This window comes from Camelus ferus, chromosome 20, assembly GCF_009834535.1.
Source record: "Camelus ferus isolate YT-003-E chromosome 20, BCGSAC_Cfer_1.0, whole genome shotgun sequence".
NCBI classification, from domain to species: domain Eukaryota; kingdom Metazoa; phylum Chordata; class Mammalia; order Artiodactyla; family Camelidae; genus Camelus; species Camelus ferus.
The window spans coordinates 24,760,932-24,774,946 of NC_045715.1; the positions used below are offsets into that span (position 1 = coordinate 24,760,932).

Here is a 14,015-nt window from a genome sequence, read left to right on the forward strand (position 1 = left end):
ACTGTTGGCCCCATATACAAGATGAGGAAACTGAGGCCCAGGGGGGACCTGGTTCCCTCGAGTCACAGGGTTAGTGGCTTTCAGAACTGGGCCCAGACTCCAAGGAACAGTTCTCTTCCCTGATGCCCTCCCGCCAGCCCACCCTACTTCATGGGTGTATGGGAGTGAGAGGCAGGTGTGTGGCTAGTATCTTCCCATCAGCCGTCTGAGGCAGTGGCACCAAATGGGAGGGCAGTGGCCCATGGCTCTCTCCTCCCCTCCCAGGACATGCGGGCTCACACCTCCATCCCCCTGCTGGGCTACCAGGTGACCACAGGATCCCAGGCAGACCCCAGGGTCTTCCAGCTGCAACAGTCAGGCCAGCTCTACACCTTCAAGGCTGAAACCGAGGAGCTAAGGGGCCGCTGGGTGAAAGCCATGGAGCGGGCAGCCAGTGGCTGGAGCCCCAGGGGGCCCAACGACGGGGACCTATCTGACTGAACCACAGCTGGTCACTGTCCCCCTCAGAGCCCAGCTCTTGCCATGGGGTGACTCTGCAGCTGACCCACCACCCCAAGCTGAGCTTTCAAATAATCGATTTCTAGTTGTCTGTGCTCACACTATGTGTCCTGATTTGGGAGTCAGAAAACCTGGGTCCATGCCTTTGGGGAAGGGGTAATGAAGTATCCTAGTTTGCCCAGGGCTGAGGGGCTTCCTGGGACATGGGACTTTCAGTGCTAGAACTGAGAAAGTCCCATGTAACCCAGGACTGGTGGTCACCAGCGTGGTTCTCAGCTTGGGCTGCACATTTGTATCACCTGGGGAGCTTTAAAAAATACCAATGAAAAGATAAATACAAAAATAAGCTAAAAATTAAAAAAAAAAAACAATGTCTGTGTCTGTCACCAAAGATTTCTTATTTGACTGTTCTGGGATAGAGAGGCATAGGTATGTTTTAGGGATACCCACATGAGTCTGATGTGCAGCCTGGATTCCCTGGATGAAGCAGAAAGCAGGCAAACTACTAAGTGCCAAGCACAAGAGTAATAACAGTAATAGTAAATATCAAACATTTACTGGGGCATGCACTGTTCTAGATGTTTTACGGGGACTATCTTGTTTTACCCTGAGAACTTGTAATCCCCATTTTCCAAATGAGGACACTGAGTTTTCGAGAGGTTTAGTCATTGGCTCAAGGTTACATAGCTGGTGGATGCCAGAGTGAGGTTTTAACCTGGTGCACTAAGATCAAAGCTCTGTTTATCAGGTAGCAGAGCAATAGGCCAAGCAGAAAAGGAGGCGAAAGAGTGAAGAAAAGGGGGAAAGACAATAGGGAAAAGGTGGGGGCAGGAGAGTAGGGCAGGAGCACCTCTGGCCCTTTGGCTGGTGAACGAAGCTGCTTTTTCATAGGAGACCACTAGGGGGTGACAGTGACCAGCAGGCCACATGCAGGGGCCCCAGCCTGGGCTGTGACACCCTAACCTGCTTCCATCAGGCTCAGCTGCTGCTGGGCTCTGCCCTTGAAAAAGAAACAGGCAATTCATAGATCTTTGCCCTTTTCCAGACTCACACTCTTTGTTCCCCCACCCGCAACTTGAGGCCACCTCCTTTCTGTAGGATATTTTAAAAAGCTTAAGAAAACCTAGTTGGTACAGTCTGTCAGGGAGACCAGGCTGGCCTGGCCGTAAGTTCATCCCTTCATTCAGCAGGTATTTGTTAAGCACCTTCTGTGAGTCAAGTGCACGTCCTGTGCTGGGGACAGAGCCATTACGGAGACAGACAAATTTCTGCCTTTGTGGAGTTTATAGTCTTTTTTTTTTTTTTTAATGGAGGTACTGGAAATTGAACCCAGGACCTCATGCATGCTAAGCACACACTCTACCACTGAGCTATTCCCCCCAAGGTGGAGTTTATATTCTTATTCAACAAAATAAGTACATAAAATGTAGAGCATATCAGATGTCATAAGTGCTTTAATAGAGTGACAAATCAAACCCCTCAGTTCCAGGCAGACCAGAATGGTTGGTCACTCCAGCAAAAGAAAAGCAAGAAAGGGAGCAGAGGGGGAAAGAAGGGTGCGTGTGTGTGTGTGTCAGTTTTTAAAAGAAAATCAAGGAAGACTTCACCAAGAAGTCAGTGTTTGAAAAACAACCTCAAGGAAAGAAGGAAGGGAGGAAAACACACAGTTATCTAGTTGAAGAGCATTCCAGGTTGGTGGGAACAGCAAGTACAAAGGTCCTGAGGTGGGAGCTTGCCTCTGTGCATGCAAAGGACAGTGAGGAGGTCAGTGCGGCTGGAGCAGAGTGGGCAGCAAGGTCAGAAGGGAAGACATCAGATCATCAGTAAACTAAGGGCAGGGGTTGGGGGAGGCAGGCTGAATGAGATGGGGAGTCACTGGGGGTCTGATTTGTTTTAGCAGACCCTATTCTTGTGCTTATTGAAATAGACTAAAAGCGATGAGGGTGGAAGCAGTTTAGAGGCTGTCACAACCATCCAAGTGAGAGGGGAGGTGGCTTGTATCAGGGCTGGAGCAGTGAAGGTGGTGGGGAGGGATTGGATTCTGGATTTACTTTGAAGGTAGAGTGGAAGAGACTCCCTTACACAGTGAACATGGCAGGAGAAAAGGAGGGATCGAAAGGTGACTCTAAGGCTTCTGACCTGAGAACATGGGGGATGGAACTGCCACTAAATGAGATGAAGAGACTGTGGAAGGAGCAGACTGGGGAGCAGCAATCTGCCAGGGGCTCTGTCATAGACAGGTTAGAGCTGAGGTGCCCACTCACTGTCGTGGCCAGTGGTTAGGTATCTGAGCTCAGGCACCAGGTCTGGGCTGGGGGTGTAAATGTGGGAGCTGTCTTCCAGACGTGGGGTTTAAAGTGCATGTGAAACAGGAAAAAGAAGGGGTCCAAGGACTGAGCCCCTTGTACCCTAACATTTTTATCGTGCACACGCCAAAATTCTAAGCATTGGCACCCTGACGTTCTAACTGCACACACCCCACCATTCTAACCCTTTTGACCGGCAGTTACAATTCTGAGAATTTACCCCAAGGAGGCAGATCAGTGTGACAAGACTCATGCACATTGTTTACAATAGTCCCCCAAATTGGACACAAGTCCTACAAATTGGAAACATCCATCCAAAGGATACTCAGCAAATAAACTGGTGCCCCTCAAGAGGGAACTCATGGCAACCTGCTGCACACACGCAGTGGAGAGCCATGCGGCTGTTCAACGGAAAGGCTTAGATCTTAGTGTGCTGACCTGGGAAGATGCCTGTGAGGTGTTAAGTGAGCAATACCTACAGAAGGAGCTAACTTTTTTTTTTCTCTACTGTCATTAAAATATTTTTATTGTGAAATTTGCCATACACACAGAAAAGGGAGACATACACACAAAATTAAGTATTATAATATGATAAAGCAACATAATAAACCATCAGCTGTCTTACAACACAGAACATTAACAACATCTTAGAGCATTTCTGCATGCCACCCCCAGATCTTATCCCCATCGCGCCTTCCTCTCAATTTTTATGGTAATGGGTCCTGTGGTTTTCTTTGCGTTTTTCTACATGTATATGTATCCTTACACAATATATTCTTTAGCTTTGCCTTTCTTTAAATTTTGTATCAGTGGAAATATTCTATATGTATTGTTTTATTTTCATTCTGTTCCATTGGTCTTTTATTTTCCCTATAAGAAGAATTTGTTGTCTAATATTCTTTTATAATAGCCTTGATATCTGAGAGGGCACAACTCCCAGTGTTTATTTTCATCAACATTCTCTTGACTATCCTTGTCCATTTTCTCTTTCATTTGAATTTAAAGATAAATGTAAAGTTTCATAAAAAGTCCTGTTGGTATCGTAATTACATTGACTTTATAGATTACTTTTGGCAGATGTGACATATTTATGACATAAAGTGTTCTAATTTATGTCCATGATATGTCTTCTCATTTATTTCAGTCTTGTTTTATATCCTTTGATGATATTTTGTTCTGTTCTCTTTTGTCTTTTTTAGGTTTATTTCTAAGGACCTCATTCTTATTGTGAATAGGAACTTGAACATTTATATTTTATAATAGGGTATTCGGTGATGAACATACTGTTGATTTTTATTTGTTTATTTGTGTATAGTTATCTGTTGCTGCTACAAAAAGGTATCACGAATGTAGTATTTTTAAAATAGCATACATTTCTTCCTGTACAGCTTCAAAGGTCACACTGGGCTAAAATGAAGATGTCAGTAGGGTTGTGTTCCTTTCTGGAGGCTCTAGGGAGAATCTGTTTCCCTGTCTTTTCCCACTGTCTGGAGGCCATTTCCTTGGTTCATGGTCTTCTTTCATCTTCAAATGGAAGTAACATTGCTCCTCCCTGACCTTCCTTTCATTGTCACATCTTCCCTTTAAAGGACCATGGAGTTAGCTTGGACCCACCTTGGATAATCCAGGGCAATGGCTCCAGCTCCAGGCCCTTGACCTTAATCACATCTGCAAAGTCCATTTTGCCATGCGAGGTAGCATATTCACAGATTTGGGGAATTAGGAGGTGGAAGGAGCTAACATTTTTAAATACTGTGTGTCGAGCACTGAATTTAGGCCTTGGTGGAGATTATTGCATTTAATTCTTGATAACATTAGAAGTAGACACTATATCCAAATCCTCATCTTACAGATGAGGAAACTGAGGCGTTGATGGTTAAGGACCTCGCCTGTGGTCACATAACATGGGGTAGAAGGGGCAGCATTTCAAACCACTGGGCTGTAGAATGTTTGTTCCTGCTTGGATGAAGATATTTTAGATCTGCACCACTTAGAGGGGTACAGAACACACTTTACATGTAGCTGTTTTTCTTTCTTTTTTAGCTGCTTCTGTGGTATTTGAATTTTTTTGTCCATATGATGTATTCTATAATCACAACACCAAAAGTACCTTTCCCGTGTTAAGGGAAAAATAAAGGAAGGACCAAAGGAAGACTCACCTGCCCTGCCCTCCTTCCCAGGGACCTGACCTGCCACCACATGGGGTCACTAGATATCAGTGCCAGAGCCGAGGTGGTGTGCTCCAGTGGCCACTAGGAAGTGCAGCCTAGAAGCACCCAGCCAGAATAGAGTCCCTTATTCCACAAATGAGTGTGAAGATGTGGAAATGTGCAGTGACCAGGGGGAGGAGCAGAGCCTAGACCTGGCAGAACTCAGGGTCCAACCAGAAAGCCATGAACACTGAGAGAGTGCTGTCCTCAAGGCTCTTCTGGGAGCTCAAAGGGGTCTGTGCCACCTGGGGGTGTCCCTGACCTTCCCTGGCTGCACCTCACCCTGGATTCACTCACCCAGTGACCCTATTTGTCCCAGGGTCCGGCTCCATCAGGCAGTGAAGACCCTAAGGGCTTCAAATTTTCACTACTGAAGGTCCTTACTTCTAAAAGGCTGGAAGCTCCCCTAACAGTCTGGTGGCTCTGGTGCCCACATGCCCCAACCCTGGAAGGGGAGCTCAGGGGTAGGAGAGAAGGCTGACAGATGCCAGGGTGGGGCACCTTTGGAAGGCCTGCCTAGTGGACCCCAACTCAGCAGAAGACCTTGCCTCTCCCTGCCTTCCCTCCTTGGAAATCTCCCTTCTGCAGGCCAGGCACAAGGAGTTGGCCCTGGCGCTCTGGGAATGGCATTCACTCATTCATTCATTCATTTCTTCCCACGTTCATCCTTGCCAGCACTATTGAGTATTTACCACACAGGGAGCACTTAGCACACGTCATCTCATTCATTCAGTAACAGTCTTTTGGCATCAGTTCAAGTGTCCGCGTTTTACAGATGAGGAAGGTGAAACCAAGCAAGGCTAAATAACTTGTCCGTGGTCACCTAGCCTCTAAGTAATGAGCCTAGACTCAAATTCTAGCTCATCTGATTCCAAAGTCTGCCCCTTGCCAGCACTGGGGGGCAGTATCTCTCAGCAATTAGTGGATCCAGGCCACCACACAGCTCTGCTTACTGGCTATGTAGTCTTGAGTGAGACTTCATTACTGTGGGCCAGGGTCTTCTCGCCTGTCAAGGGGGTTAGTCATGGTCCTACCTCCCTGGGGACTGGGGGTGGAGGGGTCAACTGAGTGACTCTGTGTCCAGCACTCAGAACAGTGGTGGCCACATGTGATTATTACAGTCCTTCAGTTTCATATTGTGCCATCTGCCTCCATGTGCTGTAGGGCACACATTTATGGAGTATCTGGGAATACAAAGTTGAATAAATCATAGTCCCTGCTCTTAGGGAGCTCAGTGTCTAGGCCATTTGAGTCACCTGGGAAGCTTTTGAAAAACTTAATGCCCAGGCCGCACCCCAAGGCCATTAAATTAGAACCCCAGCTGTGACATCAGCATTTTAAAGCTCACCAGTGATGCACAGGTCCCTCAGAGCAGGACCATTTCTTGAACTCAGGAGCCCTGGCCCTGTTCCCCAAGAGTTCCCGGGGTGGTTAGTCTGAGTGGGGCGTATGGGAAGTGGCCTTACTGTGGCACTAAATGAGTTAGGATTTATTGAGAGAGTTTACATATGGTCAAATCCACCCTTTATAGAATAGTTCTGTGAGTTTTGGCAAAAGGTACAGTTATGTAACCACCACCACAGTGAAAACATAGAAGCTCTGTCGCCTCAGAAGTTTCCCTGCGCTGCCCCTTTGTGGTCACCTTGTCCCCTCGTCCCCTGGCCCCAGGCGACCACTACTCTGTTCTCTGACCTATAGTTTTGTCTTTTCTAGAATGTCATGTATATGGCATCGTACAGTATGGAGACTTGGAGTCTGGCTGCTTTTACTCAGCCTCGTGTGTTTGAGACTCATCCGTGATGTTCATGAGCCAGTACTTTGTTCCCTTCCACTGCCGAGTAGTGTCCCCTTTGTGGGTATACCACAGTTTGTTTACCCTTCACCAGCTGAAGAACCTTTGGATTATTTTCAGTTTGGGGCAATTATGAGTAATGCTGCTATGAACCATAAACATTCATGTTCAGGTTTTTGTGTGAGGATATTTTCACTTCTCTAGGGTAAATACCTACAGCTGGATCACTGGCTCACACGGTAAGCGTATGATTAACTCTCTCAGAAACTGCCAAGCTGTCTTCCCGGGTGGCTGTACATTTTGCATTCCCACCATCAGTGGTGCCAATTCCCAGTGTCACATTTTTGCCACCACTTGGCACGGTCAGGGATTTTGTTTTTGTTTTTGTTTGTTTTTAATTTTAGCCAATCTGGTGGGTGTGTAGTGCTTACAACTTTTTTTAAGTTTATGAATGTACCAAAAACATCATGTTGACATTTTTAATCTATACAGTTTTCATTTGTTAATTATACCTCAGGGAAGCTGGAGGAATTTATGAATGCAAAGAAATAAGGGCCTGTACTTGCAAATATTTTACAGACATGAGCATTTAAGCACCTATTATGCACCTACCTTCCAAAGTCCAAGGGGCGGCTGGTGTGATGGGAGGGGCACCCATGACAGTTGAAAAGGCTCAACTCCCAGCTCTGTTGTGGGCTTCCTCTGGGACATTGGGCACATTACTCAACCTCTCTGAGCCTCCATTTATTTATCAAAAGTAGATTGTACAATGCCCCCTTGCAGGTATGGTGTGGAAAACCAAATGAGATAATGCAGGGAAAGCTCCTGATCCAGGGGAGGAATTCAATAGCTGGGAGTTACTACTAGCTGTGCTCTTTATGTAGCTACATTCCTGGGGTAGTCTGTTCCGGCAGCAAGTCTAGTTGCTTCTGCCTTCAGGATATACTCCAAATGGAGCCCCTCACACTTCTCACACTTCGGGTCCAAGCCACCATCCCCTCTCTCAAGCGATTGATTGCAAGAGCTGCTCTCCCTGCTCCTACACTCGCCCCCTGGTGGTCTTACCCCAAACAGCAGCCAAAGGAGTTCTCCATTTGAAACCTCAGTGCAGGGGTCCTGGTCCCAACATTCTGGTGGTGTCATGGATAGAAGTCCATCTGATGGCTCCCTCCTACAGTCCATCAGGCCTTTTGTGATCTAGCCCCTGGCTGCCTCTCAGAGCTGGTTTATTCATCTCTGTATCCCAGAACTTAGCACATAGTAAGTGCTCAAAAAATACCCTTTCGCCTGGATTCACACTAGCACTGTCAGGCCACCAACACGGCAGGTGCCATTTCTCTTCCGTTGAGGTGACTGGAGGTCAGAGAGGTGCAATGATGTGTGCAAGGTCATGTGGCACTTCTGTGGACTCTCTCAGGGACCAGGACAAGGGTCTCCTAACTCCGACTGTGACCTCACTTCTTTGCCTGTCTCTCCCCCATGGCTAGACCCTAGAGCCCCACTTCTTTTTGAAGTTGGCCATAATAGGAGTGTCCACATCATGGAAACTAGCAAATCAGCCCCTCTCTCACCTTTTATCCCCCAACAAATCTGGTTGTTACTTATTGCCAGCATGCCACTGGACATGGAGTCTAGTCTGAGGAAACTGAATGACGCCACTTTGCTCACCTGTCCTTGTCTTGAGCTTGCAACCCTCAAGATGGCCCAGGTGCCTTAATCCATCTCTCCTCTCCCCTGCCTGACCTCATACTCTGTCCTGGGCCAGCTGCCAGCTGGCCTTAGGCCTATACGAACAATGAACTTCTGCACGTTGATGGCCAAGGTGGAGGTAGTGAGGGCATCATCTTATTGGTGCTCCTGGCCTGACCCTGGCCTCTGCCTGGTCACGCCCTTCCTGTTCTCACTGTCTAAACCACGCTCTAACATGCTAGAGCCATTTCTGCCTCCGATTTTTTTCTCCTCACCTTCTTCTCTCTATGATTCACTTATTTCCATCTTTTACATTCTAATCCTGCTCTCTTTATCTCTGGGAATAAAAACAAGGGTTCCCAGGGGTGGCTCATTAACTTTTAACGAGCACCTACTATGTGCTTTAAGTGTATCAGTGCATTTAATCTATGCACCAGCTCCATTGTACAGATGGGAATAGGGAAGTACAGAGAGATTCAGCAACTCACCCCAAATCACACTGCTGGTAAGTGAGGAAACCAGAACTGACTCCAGATGCACTGTAACCTTTCTGGGAAGTGGCAATAATCACATCAGACTTAGAATTTTAAAACACAGGTTTGAGATCTGACTCTCTTACCTCCTTCTGACTTCGCTCTCGGGGCCTCAGCTTCCTTCCTTATTCATAAAATGGGATGACCAATATGTGCCCTGTCCATTCACAGGGTTGTTTAAGGGTCAAATGATATAATGGGTGTAAAAGGGCTTTGAGGATGTTAAGAGGGGAGGATAATAGCTCAGTGGTAGAGCACATGCTTAGCATGCATGAGGTCCTGGGTTCAGTCCCCAGAACCTCCATTAAAAAACAAACAAACAAAAAAAGAAAATGTTAAAATGCTGAGCATATGAGTAGATGATTTGTATATGGTTCTGTTTTCCAGTTTTCTCTTTTGCCTCTCAGAAGGGTTCTTTGTCTGCTTTGGTTGTGCCAGTGTGTGTAGCACCCAGAGGCTCCCAGACACAGAGACTCCCAGTAAGTGTAACTTCTCTTCCTCTGTTCTTCAGTGGGCTCCTTTTGCTCAAGCCTTTCAGGGAGACTCATCACCTTTCCTCTCTCTCACTGTCATCAAGCCCAGACTCAGAGCGGGAGGATTCACCGCAGCAGGCTTCCAATGCTTAGATCAAGACCAGCACTGGATTGGATGGGGGGAGGGTATAGCTCAGTGGTAGAGTGCATGCTTAACACTCTAGTCCTGGGGTCAGTCCTCAGTACCACCATTAAACAAACAAACAAACAAACAAACCTAATTACCACCCCCACCAAAAAAAAAAAAAGACCAGCACTGGAATAAGTCCACGAACACATCTTAGACATTATAATGGAAGCCAATTGGAAATTATGGTTCACTTTATAGAAACTGGCTTAAGTAAACTTTTCAGAAGCACATTTACTTTTGTGGAGCAAGGCAAGGTCTGACTTTATTTTTCTTTTAAAAAGTTATTTTTAATACATTTAATTTTTTCATTGAAAAACATCACTTTCTTGGAAGAATAAGTGCACAGATCTTAAGTGTACAGATTGATGACTTTTCTCATGTATATAGCCACGACTCAGAACAAGACCCAGAACATTTCCAGTATACTGGAGAACTCCCTTGTGCCCCCTCCCAGGTGATACTTACTGCCACAGTTTTGATTTCTTTTTGGTACAATATTCAAAAGGATCAAAGTATAAGCTGAAAAATCTCCCTCGCACCCTGCTGTCACCCATTTTTTTTTCTCCTAAGAGTCAATACGGTTTCTTCTAGATAGTGCGCGCGTGTGCCCCCCCCACGCACACACACATTATATTGTTTTATGTTGTATAGATTCTCCCCTTTTCCCACTAAAGGTACTTGACTATGCAATTGTTGTACACCTTGGTTTTTTTTCACTTAATGCATCTTAAAACACTGGAATCATTTTAAGAATATGCAAATTAATATCTTTACCAAAAAGCTTCCCCTTACAAAAATTTGCTTTATAAAAAATCTAAATTTTTATTACTAAATAATTCTATGCTCTGCCTTATAGCCCTCTGAGGGTCCTTAGGCAGCAAGTCTGGCTACTACATCAAAAAATATGATTCAATTAGGAAAATGCGATTCATGTTAACTTTTCAGCCCACCCAATAAGCCATTCTGCAGGATTCTATCTTATTGGTGTTCTTTTCCTTTTATAGCTCTTATCAAATAACAACATCATGGGTTTATATTCTCAATAACTCATGAGTTCTAAAGGACATGTGTGAGAAAAAAACAAAAAAAGACTAAAATTTGGAGCGTAAATTGTGGGATTTCTCAAAGACTTGAATTATTGGAGCTTATTAGGTTGGAGTGAATAAAAGGGGAAAGACATATTTAGTAATTTCAGATCTACTAAGCAGTTCTCCTGGGAAATTGATCAAGAAGAATCCATGGTGTTGTATGAACTTCCCCAGGGGAGGGCAGACCAGACCCTGCTAGACGGCAGCTGAGGGAGTGGGGCTGTGAGTTCCAGGAAGCAGAGTAGGGGCCAGGTGAGAGCTGGAAGGCTGGCAGGTAATCTGAATCAAAGTCCTCACAAGCATCAGCAAGGCCAAAGGGCATAAACAGGGCCCCAAAGCAGAGACATAGCCAATGGGCAGAGCTTCTGAGCTGGACTGGCTGAGAATGGAATTAGGAGCAAGTTGGGAGGCAGCAGGTTGTTGCCAAGAGTGAGGTCAAAGTTCACCGGTCTCCAGGTTCACATGTTGGGCACGCTGACCCAGTGTATGAACTTTGTGCACCATCCCTATGAAGCATTGTTACAAGAGAATTACCCCCACTTCTGTGTCCATGCCTCTTTGCAATGTGACTTTCAGCTTCTGCTACCACAGGATGGAATCTATTTCACCTCCCATTGAATCTGGGTTGGCCTTGTAACTTGCTTTGACTAATATGATGTGGCAGAGGTGAGGTTTTGGCAGAAGTGAGGCTGGGCTCCTGCTTTCCTTCTTTTGAAATGTTTCTATCATGTGAAGAAGCCCAGCATGAAAGACCACAGGGAGAGTAGGGCATAGGCATCTGAGCCATGCTAGACCACCCAACCCAGCCAAGCCATCAGCAGACTGCAGGTCCATGAGACCAGCAGAGGAGCCACCCAGCCAGCTCACAGACCTGCAAGAAATGGTGGATTGGTGTTAAGGCACCAAGTTTTAGAATGGTTTGTTGCACAGATAACTGATACATCCCTCTGCCCTATAAACATACTGCTGACGTCTACAAAGGTTCTCTCATGTTAGGCAACTCAGAATTGTGAGACCTAGAATTACAAATATTTTATGTGTTCATAATATTCTGCAGAACCACTTCACGTGTACCATTTAATTTAATATTCTGATAATCCAGTGAGGAAGAGGAAGCAGGAACATGGCTACCTCCATTAAACAGATGAGAAAACAGGCTCAGAAAGACATATGACTGTCCCAGGATTACTCAGCAAGTCAGTAGGGATACTCTTATGAACTGATTGTGTCTCCCCCAACATTTGTATGTTGAACCCCTAGTCTCCCTTGTGACTGTAGTTGGAAACAAGGCCATTAAAGAGGTAATTAAGGTCAAATAAGATCATAAGAGTGGACCCCAATTCAATAGAACTGGTATCCTCATGAAAAAGGAAAGAAGCACCAGGGATGCACACATGTGGAGAATAGGCCACATGAGGACACAGCAAGAAGGTGGCTGTCTACAAGCCAAGACAGGGGACTCAGGAGGCACCAAACCCTTGATCCTGGACTTCCAGGCTCCAGAACTATGAGACGACACATTTCTGTTGTTCAAGCAGTCCGGTTTGTGGTATTTTGTTATGGCAGCCCTAGCAAACTAATACAGATGCCAGTACTCAAATTTAGGTCTTCTACTTTTTTAGAAGGAATTTTCATAAAACAGTGAGATACCATTTCCTGTATATCAAACTGGCAAAGATTTTTAAAAGATAAACTTAGGAGCAATAAGAATGTGGAGAAATGGGTTTTCTCAACTGGTGGGAGTCCAAATTGGTACAGCTTTCTAAAGGGAATTTGGTAATACTTATCAGTGGTCTTAATGATGTATTTGTCAGTGTTTTTTTGTAATGATCCATGGCAGACTGTATTTTCTGAAGAAGGAAGCACTGATGTGTATCCCATTTTCTGTGCTCTTCTTACAATATGAGGTTGACACACCTCCACTAAGAGGTAGAGTCTGTTCCCTTTCTTGAACCTGGACAGACCATTGTAGTCGCCACAACCAATAGAATACAGTGAAAGTGAGGGTGTGTGACTTCCAAGGCTAGGTTATAAAAGGCATTACAACTTCTACCTTGGCCTTTTAGATAACTCACACTGCAAAAGCCAGTGGCCATGTCATGAGGATACTCAAGCAGCTCTGTGGAGAGGTCCATGTGGAGAGGAACTGAGGCACCCAGCCTACAGACACCATCAACTTGCCAGCTGTATGAGTGAGTTACCTTAGAAACAGATCCTCCAGTCCCAGTTGAGCCTTCAGATGACTGTAGCCCCAGCCAACTAAAGCCTCATGAGAGACCTCAACTGAGACCTGCCTAGGTGAGTCCTCCTCAAATTTCTGACCAACAGAAACCATGAGAGAAAATGAATTTTTATTGCAGTTTTATATCACTGTGTCTTGGGGTAATTTGTTATACAGCCATATATAATTAATAAACAACCTATATGTGCATGAGTAGGGAACTATTTAAATGTATTATAGTACATGCATTTGATGAAATACCATGCAGCTGTTTAAAAAGAGGAAGCTCTTTATGTATTGACATGGACAGCTCTCCAAGATGATTTGTTAAGTGAAAAATGCAAAGTGCAAAATAGTATATAAAGGATGCTATCATTTGTGGAAAAAAGTTATGTATATACATATATGCGTGTATAGAGAGATAATATGTACACATGCATATATTTATATGTGGCATATATATATACACACATACTATATATGTATATATTATATATATGCAAAATATCTCTGGGAAGAACATAAGATACTGGTAGTAGTGATTGCCTCTGGGGAGGGGAACAGGGTGACTTCAGAACAGAGGTGGGAAGATGCCTTTTAAATTTTGAACCTCCTGATATATGATCTATTGAAAAATAAAGTTTAAAAATTGTAAATAGTGCTTTCTCTTTAACTCAGAAACTTCACTGCTAGGAATTTATCCTTAGTAAATAATCATGGCAAAGATTTAACTATGAAGGTGTTGTCACAGCTTCATTTAATATCATAAAAACAGCCCAACTGTTAAACAGTAGGAAATTTGTTGAGTAGCTTATGGCAGTCTTGTTTCGTATCTGCCGCGATGGAAATGGTGAAGTAGAAGACAAAGTCAATGCCCGGTGAGGTGATCATGATGTAGTAATGGACAAGAAGTTATGAAATGGCACAGCAACAATCTTACCTTTGAAGTGAATTTAACTATGTAAATGTAGGCGAAGGTGGAGATTTAAGATAGATGCAGGTAGATCTAGAAACC

At 44.8% G+C, this 14,015-nt stretch overlaps 1 protein-coding gene across 12 annotated transcripts in view; it reads left to right on the plus strand.

Moving 5' to 3' along the window:
* Window positions 1-14,015, plus strand: part of FGD2 (FYVE, RhoGEF and PH domain containing 2) — a 106,011-nt gene that overhangs the window by 33,090 nt on the left and 58,906 nt on the right. For 6 of the 12 annotated variants that reach the window (XM_032462975.1, XM_032462970.1, XM_032462976.1 and 3 more), the window contains one exon: window positions 265-869. In XM_032462975.1, the coding sequence (XP_032318866.1) occupies window positions 265-480 (216 nt within the window). In that variant the 3' untranslated portion in view covers window positions 481-869. Of the gene's footprint in view, window positions 1-264; window positions 870-12,845; window positions 13,078-14,015 lie in introns of those variants that run through there. The other 6 variants (XR_004313553.1, XR_004313549.1, XR_004313551.1 and 3 more) reach the window with 2 other exon arrangements.